Here is a 19,767-nt window from a genome sequence, read left to right as displayed (position 1 = left end):
GTGTGTGTGTGTGTGTGTGTGTGTGTGTGTGGGTGTTTTGTGTGTGAGAGTAAAAACATGCCACACGACGCATACTTTGATTAATCTGAACCTACAACCTTTATTGGACTGGTTAAGGTGTGCACAGGAGCAGATTTGAGAGTCGGGAAGGAGAATGGTGAAAGATGGGAGGAGCCTGATTAGAGAGGAAGTGAGAAAAAAGGAAGGATAAGGGAAAGGTCAAAGATAGAGAAAAAGAGTGGACAGCAGCACTTTGTCTGTGTGGAGCCCTGCAGACTACAGTTTTCACAGGTCTCTGATAGGCTTTTCACACTTGTCCGAGATCTGTTGGGATCCCGGGGTAATCCCATCCTCGAGAGACAGCTCCCAATCCAGAACTGAGCTGAGCTGAGACTTGGCCAAAGAAAAGCTGGGCAAAACCACAGCGAACAACAGTGACTGAGGATTAAACAGTTTTTCAGAGTTTAAATTGGCTTTCCGATGGAGAAACGACACTAACAGCCTTTTGTCTCAGCCTATTCTGCTTTATTCCTCCTCACTATCTGGATTGTGCTTGCTGTGGTCAGATTATCAATTTTTTATTCAGTCTCCAACATCATTATAAAGTCAATAACATTTGCACTATTACCTATCTTTTCTATTCTGTTTTTGCATCTGTGACTTATTGCCTGGTGCGACTGCTACTGTGTTGGCCCTCTTGTTGTTTCTCTCTTGTTGACTGAAAATTCACCCACCACTTCCTGCGTGCCTTTTGCTTCTCACTTAGCTGTCAGGGAACCTGGGAAGATTGTGGACAAATCAGCCAGTCCATGATAAAAAAGAAAACTGCTGCGATAAATGAGAAATTATGAGAATGGATTCAGTATGTCAGAAATGTGTTTGTTCATGGAAGACCAGATAAAGGAGAGAGAACTGGAGAGAGGTTGCCAGAGATTAATAGAAGGGAGGAGGAGACACACATGTATGCTCTTCTTAATATTGTATCTGACACGTGACAATGCATTGGGGTGTGGGGCGCACATTCCATACTTGCAGAAACACACACACACACACACACACACACACACGTATGCTTTGAACATTACATACTGAAATATGAAATTACATATAAATACACATAATATCTTAGTTTCCATGATAGAGTTCCCTTCCCATCATCAATATAATTTGATTTACATGTTACTTTTTCTAATACTGATCTTTGCTACATTTCAACTGAGCTCTAGATACTCCATCTTGGGGAAATCATGTTCTACTGTCCATCATATAGGAGGTCCTATCCACCATCTTGGCTCAGATTCCTCAGTTTCTCTGGAGCTGAACTCCTGTCACTGCAGCTGGGCCCTCTGGCACACCGGGCTGCTGCTGTCCTCGATTTAATGTGCACAACTCTCAAAGCAAAACCCTGTTCATGCATCTATTACTTTATCCCTTTTATCAAAATAATGCAACCTGGCTTTTTCTTCCCGCTCCATGTATTTTCCTTCACAATCTGTTGCTTGTACACATATTGTGTTAGTGTGTGCATCACAGGCTGTGTAGTACAGTTTATATCACATTCTTGTTTAATCTATACAATCATACAACATACCATAACCTCTCTATCAGGAACAGAACCTCGCATGAGCTAACACATAGAGAAATCTTAGTAATATATTCCTAATGCTATATGGTGGTAAGCCGCTATGCTATGATAAAATATACTAAATCATTTCACTGGCGTAAATAAAATAAATGTATAAGAACTTTGATATGAACCTCCCTTCCCTTTCTGATTAGCTCCCTCTGACATCAGTCAATATTAAGGATGAGTAATGTCATAGTTGAAGGCGGGCAAGTCATGGGTCAATTACGCAGTCAGCATCGATAGTGCGGAGCAAAGTGTTGATAGGCTGGCGTAAGGTTCAACAAGGAATCAAAGCATCCTCGCTCCCTGACTGGCTGAAGAGGAGCGCAGGGAGGGACCTTTCCACCAGAAAGGGGAGGTCAGTCCATTAAACATCTGGACAAAAATCTGCAGATACTGTAATAGTATGATGGTGTTTACCTGTTTCTTCATTCAAGAAAAACAGTTGTTCGTTGCAAAAAATGTTACTATAAAGGTAATGGGCGTGATTGCTGTTCAGTTCCAGTTTTGGTTTCCAGTTCAGTAGACACAATACATCCCAGACCTGCCCCCCCCCCCACCTCTGGCTCTTGTCCTGCTGTGCTGATTGGTTGGGGGAGCTGTCAGGTCAGCGTGTTCTGGGCCTGGCAATGGTCAGCCTGGCGAGCTGGTGATGGTCTTGACTGTGTAATTCTGGAAAAGTGGCTGCATGAACATGCCTAATGTGCCGGACACGCACACAAACACAAAGATCCACAGGAAGAGGCGGTCGATCACCATGGCAACGTACTTCCAGTCCTCGCTCACCTGTGGACGGGGAGGGACAAAAGGGGTTTAGGATGGGGTGAAGAGACAGATTAGAGTGAGCAGAATCCCACCTCTCATTCTCATTCTCTAACTACCCCCTTGCCTTTCCTTATGCTGAAGGTTAATGGAGGTGAAGGGTTAATGTGAGCAGAGACTCGTTTTGCCACACGGCTCTGATGAGGTCCAACACGAGTCAAGGAGATGGAGAAGGACATGAGAGACGAGAGAGAGTGATGGAGGGCAGAGAGATAGAGGGGCGTGCTGACACACTGTAACCCCTGCGATGATGACTGGGGGAAGAGGGGGAGGGGAAGGGCTGTCACACCATTCACTGTGCCAGGAGACAGAGGATTTTAAAGCCGATGGCATGGCAACGAGATGATAACCATGTCGATGAAGGACAGTTACTGAGGATTGTCAATTCATGTGTCTTTTTCTTTCATTCTAGGAGAGAAGGCTGATCTTCTAAGATGCCTAAAGGAAAAGCAATGAAAAATGCCACCCTCATTCTACTTTCTTGGTCCCTCTATTCTAGAGCTTCTCCATTTGTACTCTTTCTCTATGCATACGTCATGCCGCTGCTATAATTACATGTCTGTGTTGAATATTCAGAGAGCTATGATTGCGTCACCAGATCTGTCTCCTTTGCTTATGCTCTGGTGTAATCCCCCATGCGTTTCAAAAATTGCAGAACTAAACAGGACTCATGTGCCGCTCTATTGTCACTATAACTTGATTTGGCACTGAAAGGACAGATATGTGCTGCTCATGATGCTTTTTATGGTTAGCAAAATGTGCACATAACATAAAATAATTTACATTATGATTTTATTCACATGGAGACAAGATAATAATTCATTTTAATATGGCAGGCTGATATAAATCTGTTTATCACAGATATATAAATATATAATATTGAAGTGTGTGTTGGCAAGAAATTGCAGACCATTAAACTGCAGCAATAAAGGATTTATTGGCATCAGCATCATTTTGTGATTTTGTGTTTAACGTTAAGAATCTAGTTAAACAATATAATTTGAATGTTTCATTTTTTTATTTGTTTTCACCACTTGGACGCGGAGCAAAAAGCTGTAAACAAACATTGACATTATCACATTATAAAGTTGACATAATTAACGTGTTGCCTATTTACACATCTAGCAGTCATGTGACAACATTAGCACTTGTGTCTCTGGCTACCTAAGTCCAATATTTACTCTCAGCTTTGTTTTTTTAGTTTCTACCAAACCAGAAATATCTTTCTCTCTTTCCACTTAACGCTCAGCTAGTTGCTAACTGTGTCTGTCGTTGTTTGGTGCTGGAAAGGCAGCACACAATGGTTAATCAGCATTTAAAAAAAATTCATTTTGTTGCTGAAAATAGCTGCCTAGTGTCTCTAGGAGCGAGAGTGAACCAAAACAGTAAAGCTAGAGAGTGATTATTCCATGTGGGTTAGTGACTATGAGCATTACACATAGTCACTTGATCTGTTCTTAATGTAAAGATATTCACTAGAGCAGCTTTAAATACTTAAATTTATATTGGCTATTACTGTTCTCTCTGACTATAGAGTTTATTGTTAAACTGTATCTATAGTACTGTATCTATACTATATCATAAAAGGCATATTTATTTTTTATTTATGTAAGGAAATTAATAGCTGTTGATATATTGTTATCTAATTTTGTTCACCATCACCCTAAAAAGTCCAGTACTGGTCGGGCTCTGGTAGGGAGCAACAGAGACTATTACTGTAATGGTGTAAATGGTCACACACAGATTAGGGATGTGCCATTAATCAAAATTTAATCATGATTAGTATTTCTGCTCCCAATGATCACAAAAACAGAATAATCAAGAAAAACTATTATAGCTCATTCCGTTTTTCTTGTATTCTGAAAGAAAAAATAAAGTTTAAATAGGAAAAGTATTAAGGCAAATTTCACAGTTGTATGAGTTTTTTTTTTTTACTGTTGAGTCATTTAACCTTTCCACTGTTTACGTTCAATAATTGCAGCATCTGTCCAGAAGTCATCGAGTAGTCGTGGTAATTTATCGTGATTTCAATATTGATCAAAATAATCGTGATTTTATTTTTTCCACAATCAAGCAACTCTATAACAGATAATATAAACTTACACTTTGATCATCATCCTCACTCTTCATGTGGTTAGCGATGAAGCGTACTCCTTCCACAGCCTCCTCAAAGCCCGGACAGGCTTGAGCCAGCAGGGCCTGAGTCAGAGCAGGACCTCCTGCTGCTTGCTTTCCCCGAGGCAGGTTTCCAGAGCCCCCTTCCCGGCTCTCCCTCACCCTGTTTAGACCATCCATGGATCCCCCTCCTGCACCTCCCAGATCCCCTCCAAACTGTTTAACAGACGCCCGGTTCACATAGCAGGTACAAGGGTCATTGTCTTCCTTGCTGAACACCCCTGTGGAGGTTCCCCCTCCGTTCCCGCCAGCGCTGCCCAGCCCGAGCCCCACCATCAAGGCCCCTGCCTCCCCACTGCGCCCACCCTCCTTCTGCTCCTGGGCCCTCCTTCTTTGGCGCAGCCGCTGGCGCTCGCAGCTGTTCCTGGGCTGGCGCATGAAGAGCAAGGCAGGAAGCTTGTTGAGAAACACCAGTTTAACCCATGGGGGCATGGTGTGTGTGGTGGGCGAGCGGTGGTGTACATTCAGCACACACACACTGGTGACGATAGAGAAAGTGACCAGGACCATGGTGAACATCAGGTACTTCCCTACGAGAGGGACATCTAGTGAAGTGGGCGGGACGATCTTTGAGATCAGCAGCAGGAACACAGTGAGAGCCAGCAGCACGGAGATGCAGAGCGTCATCTTCTCTCCACAGTCAGAGGGTAGGTAGAAAACCAGGATTGCCAGCGAGGTGATGAGAACACACGGGATGATGAGGTTGATGGTGTAAAAAAGAGGCTTCCTGCGAATGATAAAGTCGTAGGTGATGTCCACGTAGGTGGGGTCAGCTGGGTTCTCGTTTCGTCTGCCTGGCAGGGCGATGATGTCCCACTCACCGCTGGGCGTGAAGTCGTCCATGCTGGCCACGTCAGCGCGGAGCACCAGATCAATCTCGGTGCGGTCGTAGGTCCAGGAGCGGAAGCGCAGCGTGCAGTTCTGCTGGTCAAAGGGGAAGTGCTTGACTTCGATCTTACAGGCTGACTTGTAGATGGCTGGGGGCAACCAAAAGATACTGCCGTCGTAGGAGACCACCGCGTTAGAGTAGAATGACACCTCGTACACCCCATCAGCACTTTGTTTGAGAGCGATGAAAAGGGAGATGAAAGACAAAAAGAAGGTGTCAGACATAAACAGAAACCTTTGTGTGATCCATTAGTTAAAAAAAATTTAGTTAACATAAAGTATAATGAGATGTTTCCCCTGAGTCTTATGATCTGTGGAACATGACGCATCTCATTATGCAATACGGCTTAATTAAAGAGCTCTAGGACACACACAGACCCACACACACATACACGGATGTGGAGGTTGCGGGGCTGTAAGGCGTCTCAGGACAGCAGGGTCACACACAAACCTGCTTCTACAAACACAAGGAACAGGATGAGCATGCAGTCTAGACAGGAAACACAGCTCACAGGTCAGACTGGGTCAAGTTAAACAGCTGGAATTAGAAATTTCGGTCAGAAGTCAGCTGACAACATTAAAACAACACATTGAATTTCCATTCAACGTAAGCTTTTAAAAATATAAGTAATGATGATTAATGTTATGAGATGAGACATAATGAAAGATTGTAATTTATAATTTTGACTCATTACACAATTGACCCACCTGCCCACCAACTTTCCTGCAGATTCAATTACAAAATCTACTTCCAAATTAGCAGCTTTATACTACTGCTGTTTCCAGGAGTTTGAATGGGAGGACAGCGTGTCGACCTGGGGCTCGTGGGATTAGCAAGATCATTTTATCCAGAGTTCTGCGGGTCAGGGATCTTTTAATCTTTAGTAAAGTAAGAACTGAAGCCAGGAAATAGGAGAAGGCCAGACAGATCACTGTACTCTGTACTGATGAGCTGATTTCCATACTGTAGGCTGACACTTAGTTTCCATTACATTGAGACAAGTGGTCTGCATCCGTACCTCCCTCAGACATGCAAGCTAATTGGACTTAACTGAAGTTTCTGTTTCTTGAAAAGTGTGTTTGTGTTATATAATGCACTACAGTTAATAGCATTGAACATAAAATTGGATTATTTTACATATGTGATTTTGCATTGATTCGCCATACGGTTTGTTTTTAACCTACCCTCAAGTCTGGGATAACAATTGGGAATATTGGAAATAGCCAATAGTTGTTTAGTGTATATATTAAATTGGTGTTTAATCAAATTACCGCAAAGTATTGTAGCATTGGAGTACTGTTGGCCCTGGGGATCCCTTATAAACGAATCCAAGTACTTTCTAAATTAGAATGCAAATACATAGATATATTTCAAGCATGTGTGCATGCAGATAAATAGATACACGTCACATTTTATAACAACCCAAAAAGAAAGAAGAATTTGGATGTGTGTAAATATATTCAAGTGCTTCTTTTTGGTTAACTGTATGCGTCAGCTGTACATATCTGGGTGTGTTGTGCAGATGACTCCATCTTTGAAGTGTTCTGTACTGTATAGGAATGTAATGTAGCATGAATGATGTGAACAGATTACAGTGGACATATTCAGTCATATGTGGCAGGCCTGCATGTATTACACAGTGAAACTCCAGCATTTATTGAACGTTCTTATCCAAAGTGACTTACAGTACAATGGTGGCAGCTGGATCAAATCATCAGTTCGATAAGAACTGTATGTGGTTTGTTTGTGCATATTTATGAGCATGCATGTATCTATCCATGCATGAGCCTTCATGTGTCTTCAGATGTGGTGGCAGGAGGGTGAGTTATTGACTCACTTGTTGTAGAGCACCACGTCAGGCAGCCAGATGTGTTTTGAGGGTAGCCTGACCTTCAACATCCCATCAAACTCCTCAGGGACCCAAGTCAGACGATAGTCCTGCCACTCCTGAGGGCCAATAAAAACCAAATACTTAATCACTCATGCGCCAGTACAGCAGAAAGATGACGTCTTGAGAGGAGCAGAGAGGAGGTCTATCTGTCTGTCTGTGGTCATAATGACACATCACAAGCCTGGGGAACATCCTGTGCTGTGTGTCCCTCCACGCTTACATCATACTTTTAACTAGAAGCCAAAGAGAGAGAGAGAGTGAAGCGCTCATGCCAACCGTGACCCCTGTCCTTTAAACACACGCAGCCACAGACCAATCAGCATGATTAGTGTGTGTGTGTGTGTGTGTGTGTTTGCTTCAGCAAACATCTTGGTAACCTTGTGTAAAAGACAGCATTCTCTTGTTCTGTATGCTCTGGGTCAGTCATTGCCACTGCTACACTGAAGCCTCCGTGACCTGCAAGAGCAGTTCTGTCTGGCTCTTCTAGGTTGGCCATGTTGGAGCTGCAATGCTCTTGCTAGGTCATCTGCAGTAACTGTGATGCATTATGGTCATTACAGTTTATCTTGGCTCAGGACAGCTGGTTTTGGCTCCCATGCTTACCAATAGCAAGGGATCCATAGAGCACTGATGGCCATTATACGCTCTGTTCCATGTTATAAATTCTAACTTGCTCAGGTGCAGGTGTATTTGCAAGTGTGTCAACATGAGATAGAAAAATGCATGAAGCTATAAATAACCTATTTTCAAAAGTGCAGCAGACATTTTACACAAAAGGTTGTTTGAGAAGTTTCATTTAGATCTAAATTTACATCCAAATTAAACATACAGTACATTTTGTGTAATTTGTCCTAACACCTTCCCTCCTCCCGTAAACAAGAACATATGTTGACAATGAGTGCAGGTGGATGCATTTGTATGCAATGTGTGTGTGTGTGTGTGTGTTGTGTGTGTGTGTGTATATGTAAATGTGTACACCCACATGTTCTACCATGTTACAGGCCTCAGCTGTAAGCTTACAAATAGCCAGTCATGTAGAAGAGGGTCACAGCTCAGCTCAGTCAGGGTCACATTACTCACAGTGTGAGGTCTCATCCAAAACCACAGACTGACAATTTGTGATTTGGGTATAAAAAAAGAATCTGTGTTTCCTGCTCATACATTTCAACTCTCTTCAACTCATATTTCACCTGTCAGATTTGGGGTTGTGGAGGATATGTATTGTTTGATGTCTTTCTTCCTTTCTGACACTTCACCAGTCATGTCAGTTCTCAGGGCTGCTGCTCCACATGAGTGGAGGCGGGATTAGACGCTGCACAGCCACAACTAGTGGAACATAGAACACGGGGATGTACCTGTCCCCTTCAAAAACTGGACCACTGCTCATGTACTATGGTCTACTGGTTTAATAAATATGTTGGCCCATGATTATATAATTTATATAGCATGTATACTGTAATGTATTTTAGAGTGAGCATTATTCTGTGTCTGCATTCGTCACTACCATCCATGTTGCTTGTGGTATGTGATTAATTTACACTTACCTGGCAGGTAAAACCATCAACAATCAAATAAGGAATTCCTTGTTCGGTCTACATTTTAATAATTATTCTGTCTTCATTTCTTTTTCTCTGTGTGGCAGATTGTTTACTACATGTTAGGGCAATAAGATTAGGAGAAGAGTGGGAAGTCTCACCTGTGTTAGCCAGACATTGGTGGTCATAACCTGTTCTCTTTCATGCTGCAGAAAAAGAAAACATATACATTATAAACTAGGATTAAAGGGCTACCTCAGTGATTCATTACAGCACTTCCATCAAGCTGATAGACTTGTGTGACAGACTTCCTTCTAAAACAAATGGCATAACATTGATGCAAAAAGCCCAGATATCCTGAATTGTAGTTCAATTGCAGTTGTAGTGCAATACGCATCTTGAAAACATCTTTCATTGCTTGGTTAATTGCCAACGTATTTCAAACTTTAAGTCGAAATACGGGTGAAAAATATTGGAAAAACGTTTTTCATGGTCAAAGGGAAGACAACACAAGGGTTAAGTACAAGATCTTAATACTTCTCCACCACTAAAGGTTGGTATGTCTTTAAAAAAAAGAAATCTCAAGATGAGTTCCATGAAACAGATCAGGCCTTGGCCCAAGGATTAAATGAATATCAGATTGGCTTGAGATTTCCTGGGATTTACATCATTAGACATCTTCATTTTCAGCTTTAACCATGAGAGCTGAATACAAATCATTTTGCAGAGTCAGTAGGTCAGGAGGAACAGCATTAGTCAGCATTATATCAAAATAAAATGATGTGTAACATATTTGATTGTCCTCATGCTGTGAAAGGTGCACACAGATTCGAACACACAAGCCCAGACGCGTGCACACTCACCACGCTGATGAGCTGGGCCAACGACACCATCAGCTGCACGGTAACCAGCTCGGAGCCATTTGTCGCAGGACGGATCAGCTTGTTGTAGTGGGCAGGGTTCAAGAGATGCTCCACCAACCGCTCCTCTGTGTCTGCCCCGAGGCCGCCTGTAATGAGAACACATTATCATTATCATCATCTGCGTCTATCACGAGAAGAAAATGATACAGCCATCTGTGGCTCACTTGAATTTCTTTTATCATATAGTATAGTTATCATACAAGGGCAGGGAATCAGTGGTGTTGTTGGGGTTTGTCTGTTTGGTCACTGCCCTCACTGCCAGCATTGACAGCTGGCTATCCATGTGTATCGAGAATGCGAAGCCTTTGAACTATGGCATTACTCATCGCTGCTGACTGGAGCACGTCAGCACAGCTTGATGCACATTTCTTACAAGATCTGACATCATAATTATGAGTCAACCAGTCTGAATGTCTCTATAGCTATCCTTTCTGTCTCTATCACTCTCTTCGGGCCTCTGCTCTGTCTCAATCTATTCTCGTCTGCTGTTTTGCGCTTCTCTCCAACTGCCAGTCTTTTGTAGCTTTGGGTTATTTTCATTTTATCTCTCAGGTCTCTTTCCCAGTCTTTCCCCATCTGCCCCTCCCCCTCTCTTTCTCTCTCTCTACTTTCTCTCTCACCTGTCCGACATCCCTCCATCTGCAGTCATATCTGTGTGAGTGGTTAAGTTTAGGTAGGGCTGTCACAATAGCACACACAAGGGGAGGTGTTTTACTGAGAGACTGATTCATGTAGAAAAACAACTGTTCTGCCCTTCCTCTTGCCTCCTTCTCTCTCCCGCTTCTCACTCCATGCCTCTCTGGCATCTGTTCGCTTCTGCTGCATCTAGTCCCTCTCACAATTCCCTCACACGTTCCCCCTGGAGATAAACACAGGCTGCTTACTGTGTGGTATCAATGGAGTATCTGAACCTGTTATTAACGTAGCAGGATATTGTAAACAAACACTAGTGTGGGATAAATTAACACAGACTTTTGTATTTATTTAAGGATACATAGGATGAACCCTTTCATTTTCAAGAGGGGTCTATGCACTAAACAATGATTATTAAAAAAACTAAATAAATGGGAAAAGAGAGCAATCAAAAATAATATATGATTAAATACAAAGACCCAAACATTCCTCTTTATTACACTTTTTTTTTTTACATAAATCATCTGTGCAAAACTAAACACTAATCAGGAAGTCAATTGACAGAAAATAAGTATTTTATCAAAAACAAATGCAAAACTATTCCTAGCTCCAACTTCTTAAATGTGAGGACTTTTACCTTTTCATACCATTGTAAATAAAATATATTTCATTTAATGGGGTTTGGTCTGTTGATTGGACAAAACAAGATATTTGAAGACATCATCTCTGGCCTAAAGAAATGTGATGATAAGATGTGATGATTGTTCATGGACCAAATGATTAATCGATTAATAAAACAATTAACCAATTAAGCAATGATTTAAAAATAGTTAACTGCAGCTCTACCAATTGTATTGAAATATTAAATACTATATATAAGATACAAACGACAAAGATTAAAAAAATGTGTCATACGTGATGGGAAATACAATTTTAAAAAACATGACAGAGATAAACAGAATAACCGTTGGGATTAATTCCATTAAGATGTAAAAATTAAAAAACGAGAGAAATAAACTCCCAAATGTACTAAACTGATTTCTTGTTTTTATCATTTCCCCCAGAATTTGTTTCTCAGCTCTACTGCCAGTCAGTCCTCCCCCTCTATTTCCCCCGTGATCTCGACCTTCCACCCCGTAGCACTGCTGTGTTCACTGAGCAGGAATGATAGCCTCTGTCTCTGGATCAATGAGGACTCTATTTATGCCCCTCAAACTAAACATGCAATTCCTCGCTCCCCCTCATTTCCTTTTTAATCTCATGCTCTTTCCTGCGTCCTGTCTCATCTTCTTTAAACGTCTTTCCATCATTTGAGCCGGCCCGTATTTTTTCCTCACTCCCCTGACTGTCTCCCTCGCTCTCATCCTTCCTGTTATCTCCATCTCCCCGTCGCTGACAGCCAGTGTCCATTTATTGCCCCTACTCTTGCAAATCCACCATCATCAATACACATCCTGTCAGCACATGTGTGTATACATGTAGCATTCTGGTTGTTTATTGTGCCAGGCACCTGTGTTTTTTTGATGGGGTGTGTGTGTGTGTGTGTGTGTGTGTGTGTGTGTGTGTGTGTGTGTGTGTGTGTGTGTGTGTGTGTGTGTGTGTGGTGTGTGTGTGTGCACATCATGAGGGAAATAAACATTACTGTCTGTGCCAGAACCATATGAGTAATGTATATTATTCTCAGAAGCCCAAAGCAATAATACAGTTGGATAAGACAGAAAGCTAATACAGTTCACTTAAACAATGATGAAGCAGAAAAGGCCTTCATTTCCATCAGCCATACTCATAATGGTAGCTTATTTTTCAAACTAACTAGATGCCATGTTAAACATCTTGCTAATTTTTTCCAACTGATATGCAGTTGTTTTTCTTTGCAAAAACAGTTTGTAAGAAGGATTGCATTTGCTTTATTTTTCTCACATTATATCAAACATCCTGAAGCATCTGGGCCCTTAAATGGATGAAAAATTAATTAATGTAATGTATTTGCTTAAAAGACCAAAGCACCTAAAACATAAACCACTCATCTTTAATATCATATTGTTTGAGTAGAAGTAATTGTGTGGGTTTAGGGAAAAGCTCCTCAGTCAAAGCCCACTTGCTTTACAAGAAGCCAACACAAAGTCCAAGGCTAAATTGATTCTATATATATATATATATATATATATATATATATATATATATATGTGTATTTTCTCAGGATCTTAACATTGTGACATAGGCTGTTGAAATGTTTCAGTATTATTTCAATATATTTCCACATCAACTCCTGCACTTACTAGAATAAAAAAGTGTGTTGTTGAAGCAAATCTGACTCGAGATGAGGATTAAAAAAAGAACGTGCAGTTTTGTCTCACATATCCACTCTCTGAGTCTTCATATTTTCTGCTTTTTTTTCACTAAAATATTTGCATGCATGGGCTCAGAATGAAAGTATAGACTAATATTGTGCGACACTGAGACAAATTAGAGACCAAAACAGAGAGCTTTTCTGGTTTATTCTTATCTCAAGAGCAAGGGATAAAAATATCCACACACACTCCAGCCTGATCACTGCACAAACATGTTCCTCCTCATCCTCAGCACCCAGTGCTACAAAAGAAAGTCTGAAATCTCTCTTTATACGACACGCTGTCATGCTAAAGGCCGAGCTTAGTTGTAATGTTGCTGGTAGGTTGTATTCTGCTTTTCCAGTGCAAATATTGCAAACTTAATGTGACACTATGAATATTTCAGCAGGGCTCACCCATTAGACCCTGGAGCAAGGGAAGTTACACACCACCATGTACATGCATGCAAACACACACACACACACACACACACACACACACACACAAACACAGACGTGTGACAGCAGAGGAACAGACAAGATGGTAGCCATGTTCAGTGTTTGATTGCTTCACTACTATGTCCGTTTCTTTTTCTTTCTTTTAAAAGACCTTGATCTTGGTGTGTTGATGAACCTCACAGTGTGGGTCTTACTCATGATTCTTGGAAAATGGCTGTAACTTCAACATTGTTACATTTAACAGCACATGTTGCAGTTTATAAAGCTACATAGGGGCCATTGTTCACACATGCTGTAGAGACAAATGTGGAGAAAATGCGGTAAAAGCAAGAGCTAAATTGAATTATCCCGCTTAGACTATTACCGCGATGATCTCTATTTATAAGCTCGCTCAAATGAGAAAAGGGTGGTGGGAAAGTAGGGTCGCTTTCTGCTCTGTGCTCTGCCAAAGTAGATTTTTGGCAGTATGCTGAAATATTTTTAAATCAATAATGGAGAGATGCATTAATCTACTGGCAACACCCAATTGGCACCATACTTCCCATGAATGAGATATTAATATTGATCCTCCATCCAACCGCAATATCACAGCTCTCCAAAAACAAAGCCATCCCCACTGTGGACTAACTGAGGGCACAAGAAGCTTTATTGTCCCTGAATTCGACACTCTCCACAGTCAAGAAAAGTGTGGCCAGTTGAGTTCATGCATTTTCCATTACTACTAATGATGAATGGTCAAACTTTCTGTATGTATTTACTACACTTCTGTACTTAATTCATTTCTTATGAACAATACCATAATAATAATACTTATACTAACCTAATCACAATGCCCTTATATAAAATCAGATCGTAGGTTGTTTTTGCAGAATAAAAATACCTATTTATGACATTTAATGTAAATCAGCCAATTGATCAATTAATTGAGAGAGTAATTGGCTGATTCATCACTGATGAAAAAAAATCATTATTTACAATTCTGATAGATATTAAGACTTGCAGAGAAAAAAGATCAGTTAAAGAGACAGCAGTAACTGCTTAGTTTCATTTATTAGATATCATGTAGTTTGAACGTTTTAGCAATAATGTATCATCAAAGTTTATTCTTACAAATTAGCCTCACAAAACTCTACAGAGACTTTTGTCAGGCCTGTAATTACAAATACATAAAGTAGGGCCAAGCATTCATCCAAATATAGAAACACATCTACCTATAGCTTGAACCTACAAAGCTCTTTATCTGATTCTAGTCAAAATCTTAATCCAATGATGTTTTGTATTTAATGTTATATACCGGTCAAATTTCTTTTTTATATTGTGGATTATCAAAGGTATAGTCAAACACTGTGGAAAGTTTTAAATTGGTTTTAGACTACTAAAGAATCTACAGTTGAAAAGCACAGAAGCTATGAAATCCTCACAGTGGGGATATGCAGTATGGTTTGTATTATTTACAGCCCAAGGAGCTCAGCTGTTTGATGAAAGACGGTATGGCTTTCCAACTGTAGTGGTGCATATTTCAGGGATTGCATGGTATGTTATTATACATCTTATCACTAGAGGAGGGTTTATGTTATCTTGAATACACTTCTACACACCTGCATCTGAGCAACATAAGCACGACCTTGCCTCAATGTAAATCAAACTTTTTTATTTCAAACACACTTGCATTAAACAAGTAAAACTCTCAACTTTCCAAATGTCTCTTATCTGCCACTTCTTCTTCACTGTTTAATGTTCTATTAAATCTCTGTTCTCTTCCTATTCTTCCTTCTAATCTCCAGGGCCACATACTGCTGTGTGCTGCTACTACATTCAAACACACACACACACACACACACACACACACATTCTTGCACAAACACACACAATCTCGCACAAATCCCACATGAGAGCATGTGGTTTTACATACAGAATCACACACATTCTCACAATACAAATAGAGGCCTGTGTTTGGTGACTGTCGGTACATTTCTTATCACAGATGGAGCCCCTATCCACTGATAAGATCCGGTTGCTGCTGTGTGTTGGGACTCAGTCCAAAAAGCTAGAGACAGAGGAAATGAGAGAGCAAGATGAAGACAGAAAGTGAAATAGAGAGAGAAACAATAGGAGGGTGCTTGTAATGTGCAGGTTGAGATGCTGCAGAGATCAGTGGGCTGGAACAGTGCAGCAGAAAAGTGATGACAGGCTATAGTGACTGAGCAGAAGTTTCTAGACTGTAGCGCTGCCAAGAAAAATGGTTTGTTGATATTCACTAAGTGCATTCATAAAGCAGAGGACAAAGATTATGGCGCATGCATACCCTCACCCAGTCATACATGCAAAGAGGATGACTTGGCTGTGCGTCAAACACATCTGTTTTATAAGATACCGCTGATAAAAGTGATGCTGTAAAACTAATCCGAGCACACTAGACGTCCTTGGGTGATGAATCTGACGTACTCCATGCTACATATCCAGTAACCCACGCATCAGGTCAACTCAGCACCACAGACCTGTTTATTATGCATGGCCTGCAGGGGAAATGACAAGAGACATCCTCCTCACACAACAGGATGGCCACATCGCGGCAGCGTCTGAGACAGGTGGTGAAATGTCCTTGAGCGCCCTAGCATAGGCCCTGAATGTAAGACTCCTTTTGTGCACGTCTGTGCATGTTAAAGTCTTATTTAAGAAAGTATTGTTGTATGTCTGGAGGTGTACGGTTATGATTTTCTCCCTCTAATTCCACATCTACAAATGACTTAGTCAGAGTTGGTGCAAATGCTGTCCCTTCTAAGTGCAATTTTTACAATTATGTAATTTGTAGCTTTTTTGTAGGAAATCTCTAAAATGTGTTCATGTCCATGGTGTGCGTACGACCATGTGGATTGAGTATATAGTCTCTGAGGATGATGCTAATCAGATTTTCGCCCTTAAGGGGAGATGAGTCATTAGTACTCCACTGTTTTTGAAGCACCTTAAGGAATATTTCGTGTTGGTAGCATTTTTTCTTGTGCACAAATCTCTTGTTTAAACTTAGGGAATGATCAACAAAACTCGGGAACCGAATATTGTTTAGCAAGTTTAGAGGAACATAAACAGGACATATTCTTGTTACATTTTATATTCCAGTAGTTGGTTCTTAGGTAGTTCTATTTGTAGTTTTTATTGACTTTTTGTTAGTTAGATTTTTCTATTTCGCACTACAAAGACCTAATTTTACTCCTGTACACTATGTTTTTTATGAATATAATGTGCTCTTGTGAGTAGTCATTATCTTAAATGTATCTGCTTTTGTATATGTTAAACACTTGGTATGTTTGTACTTTGAATCACCAACAAACTAAAACATTAACTGACCTACTTTTAAAATATGACTTAAGTTTTCTGTGTGTAGGTGCCCATTTTAGTGCTTGTTCCTTGCACGTAACCTGAAGATGGTTGATTTGTATGACAAATTTGTATGTACAGTATATCTCAGTGTTCTTATATCTATAAAACACTCAGTGTGTTTTTGAAGAGTGCAATATAATTCCAACATTGTTATTATGACGAAAACCATTACAGTATTACAAACATTACTTGTGTTTGCTTTGTTTGGTGTGTGTGTGTGTGGTGTGTGTGTGTGTGTGTGTGTGTGTGTGTGTGTGTGTGTGTGTCTGGAGTTGGAGCTTGAACTGATAAATGGCAGCTTGAAAGAGTTTACAGTAAAGGGATCTTTTACTGTATTCTATCTCTGTGAATGCTTCGCTGGATGTATTGGGGTGAACTGTGTGGTGTAAAGCTCTCTTTCAGTATATGCATGTGCGTGTGTGTTTGTGTCAGAAAGAGTGGAAGTGTATGTGTGCCAGAGAGAAAGCAGGAGCATGTTGTCGCCATGGGTGATAATGAACAGTTAGTCAATGCAGGCAGATGGCCAGGCATGAGTGTGTGTGTGTGGTGTGTGTGTGTGTTGTGTGTGTGTGTGTGTGTGTGTGGTGTGTGTGTGTGTGTGTGTGGTGTGTGTGTGTTTGTGTGGGTATGTATGTGTGTGGCTATGTTTTTTACTTGACCTCTGCCCTACCACTACTATGGATTGGGTATATTGAGGCAGTGGCAGCCGTAATTTCAACCAATCAGCCGATGTGTTTTCCACTCTGCTTCCAGCAATCCCTCCCTGAGCAGAAATTAACACCAAATTACAGCCTATTTACGAGGTAAAATATGTCCAAACACCCTAATGGCTTTCCACTTAACACATACCTAATTTGCTACTACTGCACTGCAACAACTGCGTTGTAAATAAGACATAGATTATCTACATGTACATGTCCTATATGAAGACAAAAAGACCATTTATCTGTTAAGGATGTTATACTGTTCCTGTGCTGCTGAATGACACATCATTTGTCCTTTGGTGACAGGATGTAGAAGTTGCTCAACGTGTCTCTCATTAACCTGCCCACTCAATACAAGACCTCAGTGTTAATGGGAGAGAGAGAAGGGAGGGGAGTAAGTGGGTGATAACATAATTTCTCTCTCCCCCCTCCCCTCATGTGAGAGGTAAGCATAACTGATGCCACAATGGCCCAGAGTTTTTTTGAGGTTAATGTAGGTTGCCTGCTCATTTACAAATATTTCTGCTGTGTGCACTTCAAGCAGCTAATTAATGCCCAGCCTGCTAGCAGCAAAAAACGATGTGTGGGAAACATTTAAATGTTTTAAAATGTCTGCAAAATGTGTCATATTCTTCCAAACAAATAGGCTCACTAATAAGTCTATAACAGTATTGTGATACCAATACTAAAAACACTAACCACATAGTGTTACTTTATAAAGTAAGGCCTATATTGAGTTTAAAAGATACCCTAAATAAAAAATAAATGATTTTAGGTTGTCAACGGATAATCATGTTAGCTATTGTATTTGCTAGTGTTTCTACACTGTGTGCGCATGTGATATGGAGTGGGCAATATTTCTCCACTACATCATTCCGTCGCGCTCGCTGCCGTTATGAGAAAAATGGTGACACAGCAATGAAAGAGTCATTTTCTCAACGTCTGCCTCTCTTCAGCATCTAACATTCCTTTTGTTTCCACACTCACTCCCACATTACTTTCAAGAAACCCATTCAGATCCTATGAATTTACGAACGCGTGATGGTTTTGGCCCTACAAAGGTGACGATGCACACAAAAGCGCATCGATGGAGCCATTAGACGGACACGTTACTCACCTCCCGCAATGGCGAGGAGAGCCAGCAGCAGCAGCAGCGGCCATCCGTCCATCATCATACGTGCGTCCGAGCGCGCTCCGAGCCCGAAAGGTGTTGCGATGGAGAGGCCACCCCAAGCTCACCCGCAGTATTACTCCCCTGACCCCAACGATCCAAAGCTCTTTTCACTCTCTACCTGGCATGGTGAGGTCAGGTTTCTTCGTCGGTCCGCACTTTTTTCACCCGAAAAGGGGAGAATATAATTACCTCAGCGGGTCCAGGTAAACTGTGCGCTGGATCGTGCAGTGCTGCCTCTCCGTGCTGAACACCGCTCAGCGATGCGACGCGCTGGAGAGGCGGGGGCGGGGCGGGGGGCGCGCAGATGAGCAGGGGGAGGATGCGGGAGGGGCGGATGTGGCATACCTCAGAGGCTCCACAGATCATCTAGCGATGCCAGTGTCTTCCTCGCACAAAGTCACACATCATCACCATATAATATTCATTGCTCTAAGGTACGTACAGTGTCTGTGGTGCTCACTAGTAACCTCATCAAACGAAATGGCATATCTCAACTCTATCTTCTTATTAACCTCAGGTCAAATACTTAAACAGCAACGGTGTTGTGGATCTTCTAATTTTAAATGTATATGTATTTTTCTGTCAAGCAATGTATGATGCATCATCTGCATCAAGGCCTTTTTACTCCACTTGCAAATAATTTACTGAGAAAATAAATTAGAGACTAAAATCATTCAGTGTAACACAATCATGGTATGGCCAGGTAAATCTGTAAATGTAGATCTGCGTTGAGGTATGACTGGTCCAAAATTAGTATCATCTACTAGCCAAATGCTGGTAAAATATGCAAGAGGCTGGACAAACAATGATGATCCTTTTACTAGCCATTTGGCTGGTGGACAAAAAAAGTTACTTTTGGACCCTGGGTGTGAGGCGCTCTGCTCTTGTCTGTGCCTGCTAAAGTAACCTCACACCACCCTCTATTCCAGGACTGCCTGAGCCTAATTTAATCATTATTCTATGAATAATCTTCATCCTTTAGAAGCTTGAGGGGTAGTTCTTGCCTTTTCCTAAGTGACCTCTTCTTCTTTCTTCTCCCTTCCTGTCACTTATCTTTTATTAAATGTCCTTCTTTGGTTATTCCCCTCTAGGCCACCAAAGTGACCTCTAATCCCCAAACACAAAGTCAAACATGCATGATTCAGAAAGGCTGATAGGGAGGGGAGAAAGACTGGGCAGGTAGGGGAAAGGAGTTAAAAAGGAAGGTTTGCCAGGTAGACATAAATTG

The 19,767-nt window shown here is 41.2% G+C and overlaps 1 protein-coding gene across 1 annotated transcript; it reads right to left on the bottom strand.

Annotated features, from left to right (window-relative positions):
• Positions 1–75: 75 nt before the first annotated feature.
• Positions 76–18,825, bottom strand: chrnb2 (cholinergic receptor, nicotinic, beta 2). The gene is made up of 6 exons (XM_032519058.1): positions 18,483–18,825; positions 9,803–9,948; positions 9,101–9,145; positions 7,351–7,460; positions 4,553–5,681; positions 76–2,413 (listed from the first exon to the last, which is right to left on the bottom strand). Exons 1-6 carry the CDS (start codon positions 18,538–18,540, stop codon positions 2,261–2,263), a joined length of 1,641 nt encoding a protein of 546 aa, XP_032374949.1. The 5' UTR covers positions 18,541–18,825; the 3' UTR covers positions 76–2,260.
• Positions 18,826–19,767: the final 942 nt, after the last annotated feature.

The sequence above is a fragment of the Etheostoma spectabile genome, chromosome 6 (assembly GCF_008692095.1).
Source record: "Etheostoma spectabile isolate EspeVRDwgs_2016 chromosome 6, UIUC_Espe_1.0, whole genome shotgun sequence".
Lineage (NCBI taxonomy): Eukaryota > Metazoa > Chordata > Actinopteri > Perciformes > Percidae > Etheostoma > Etheostoma spectabile.
This window is presented reverse-complemented; position numbering and strand designations above follow the sequence as displayed.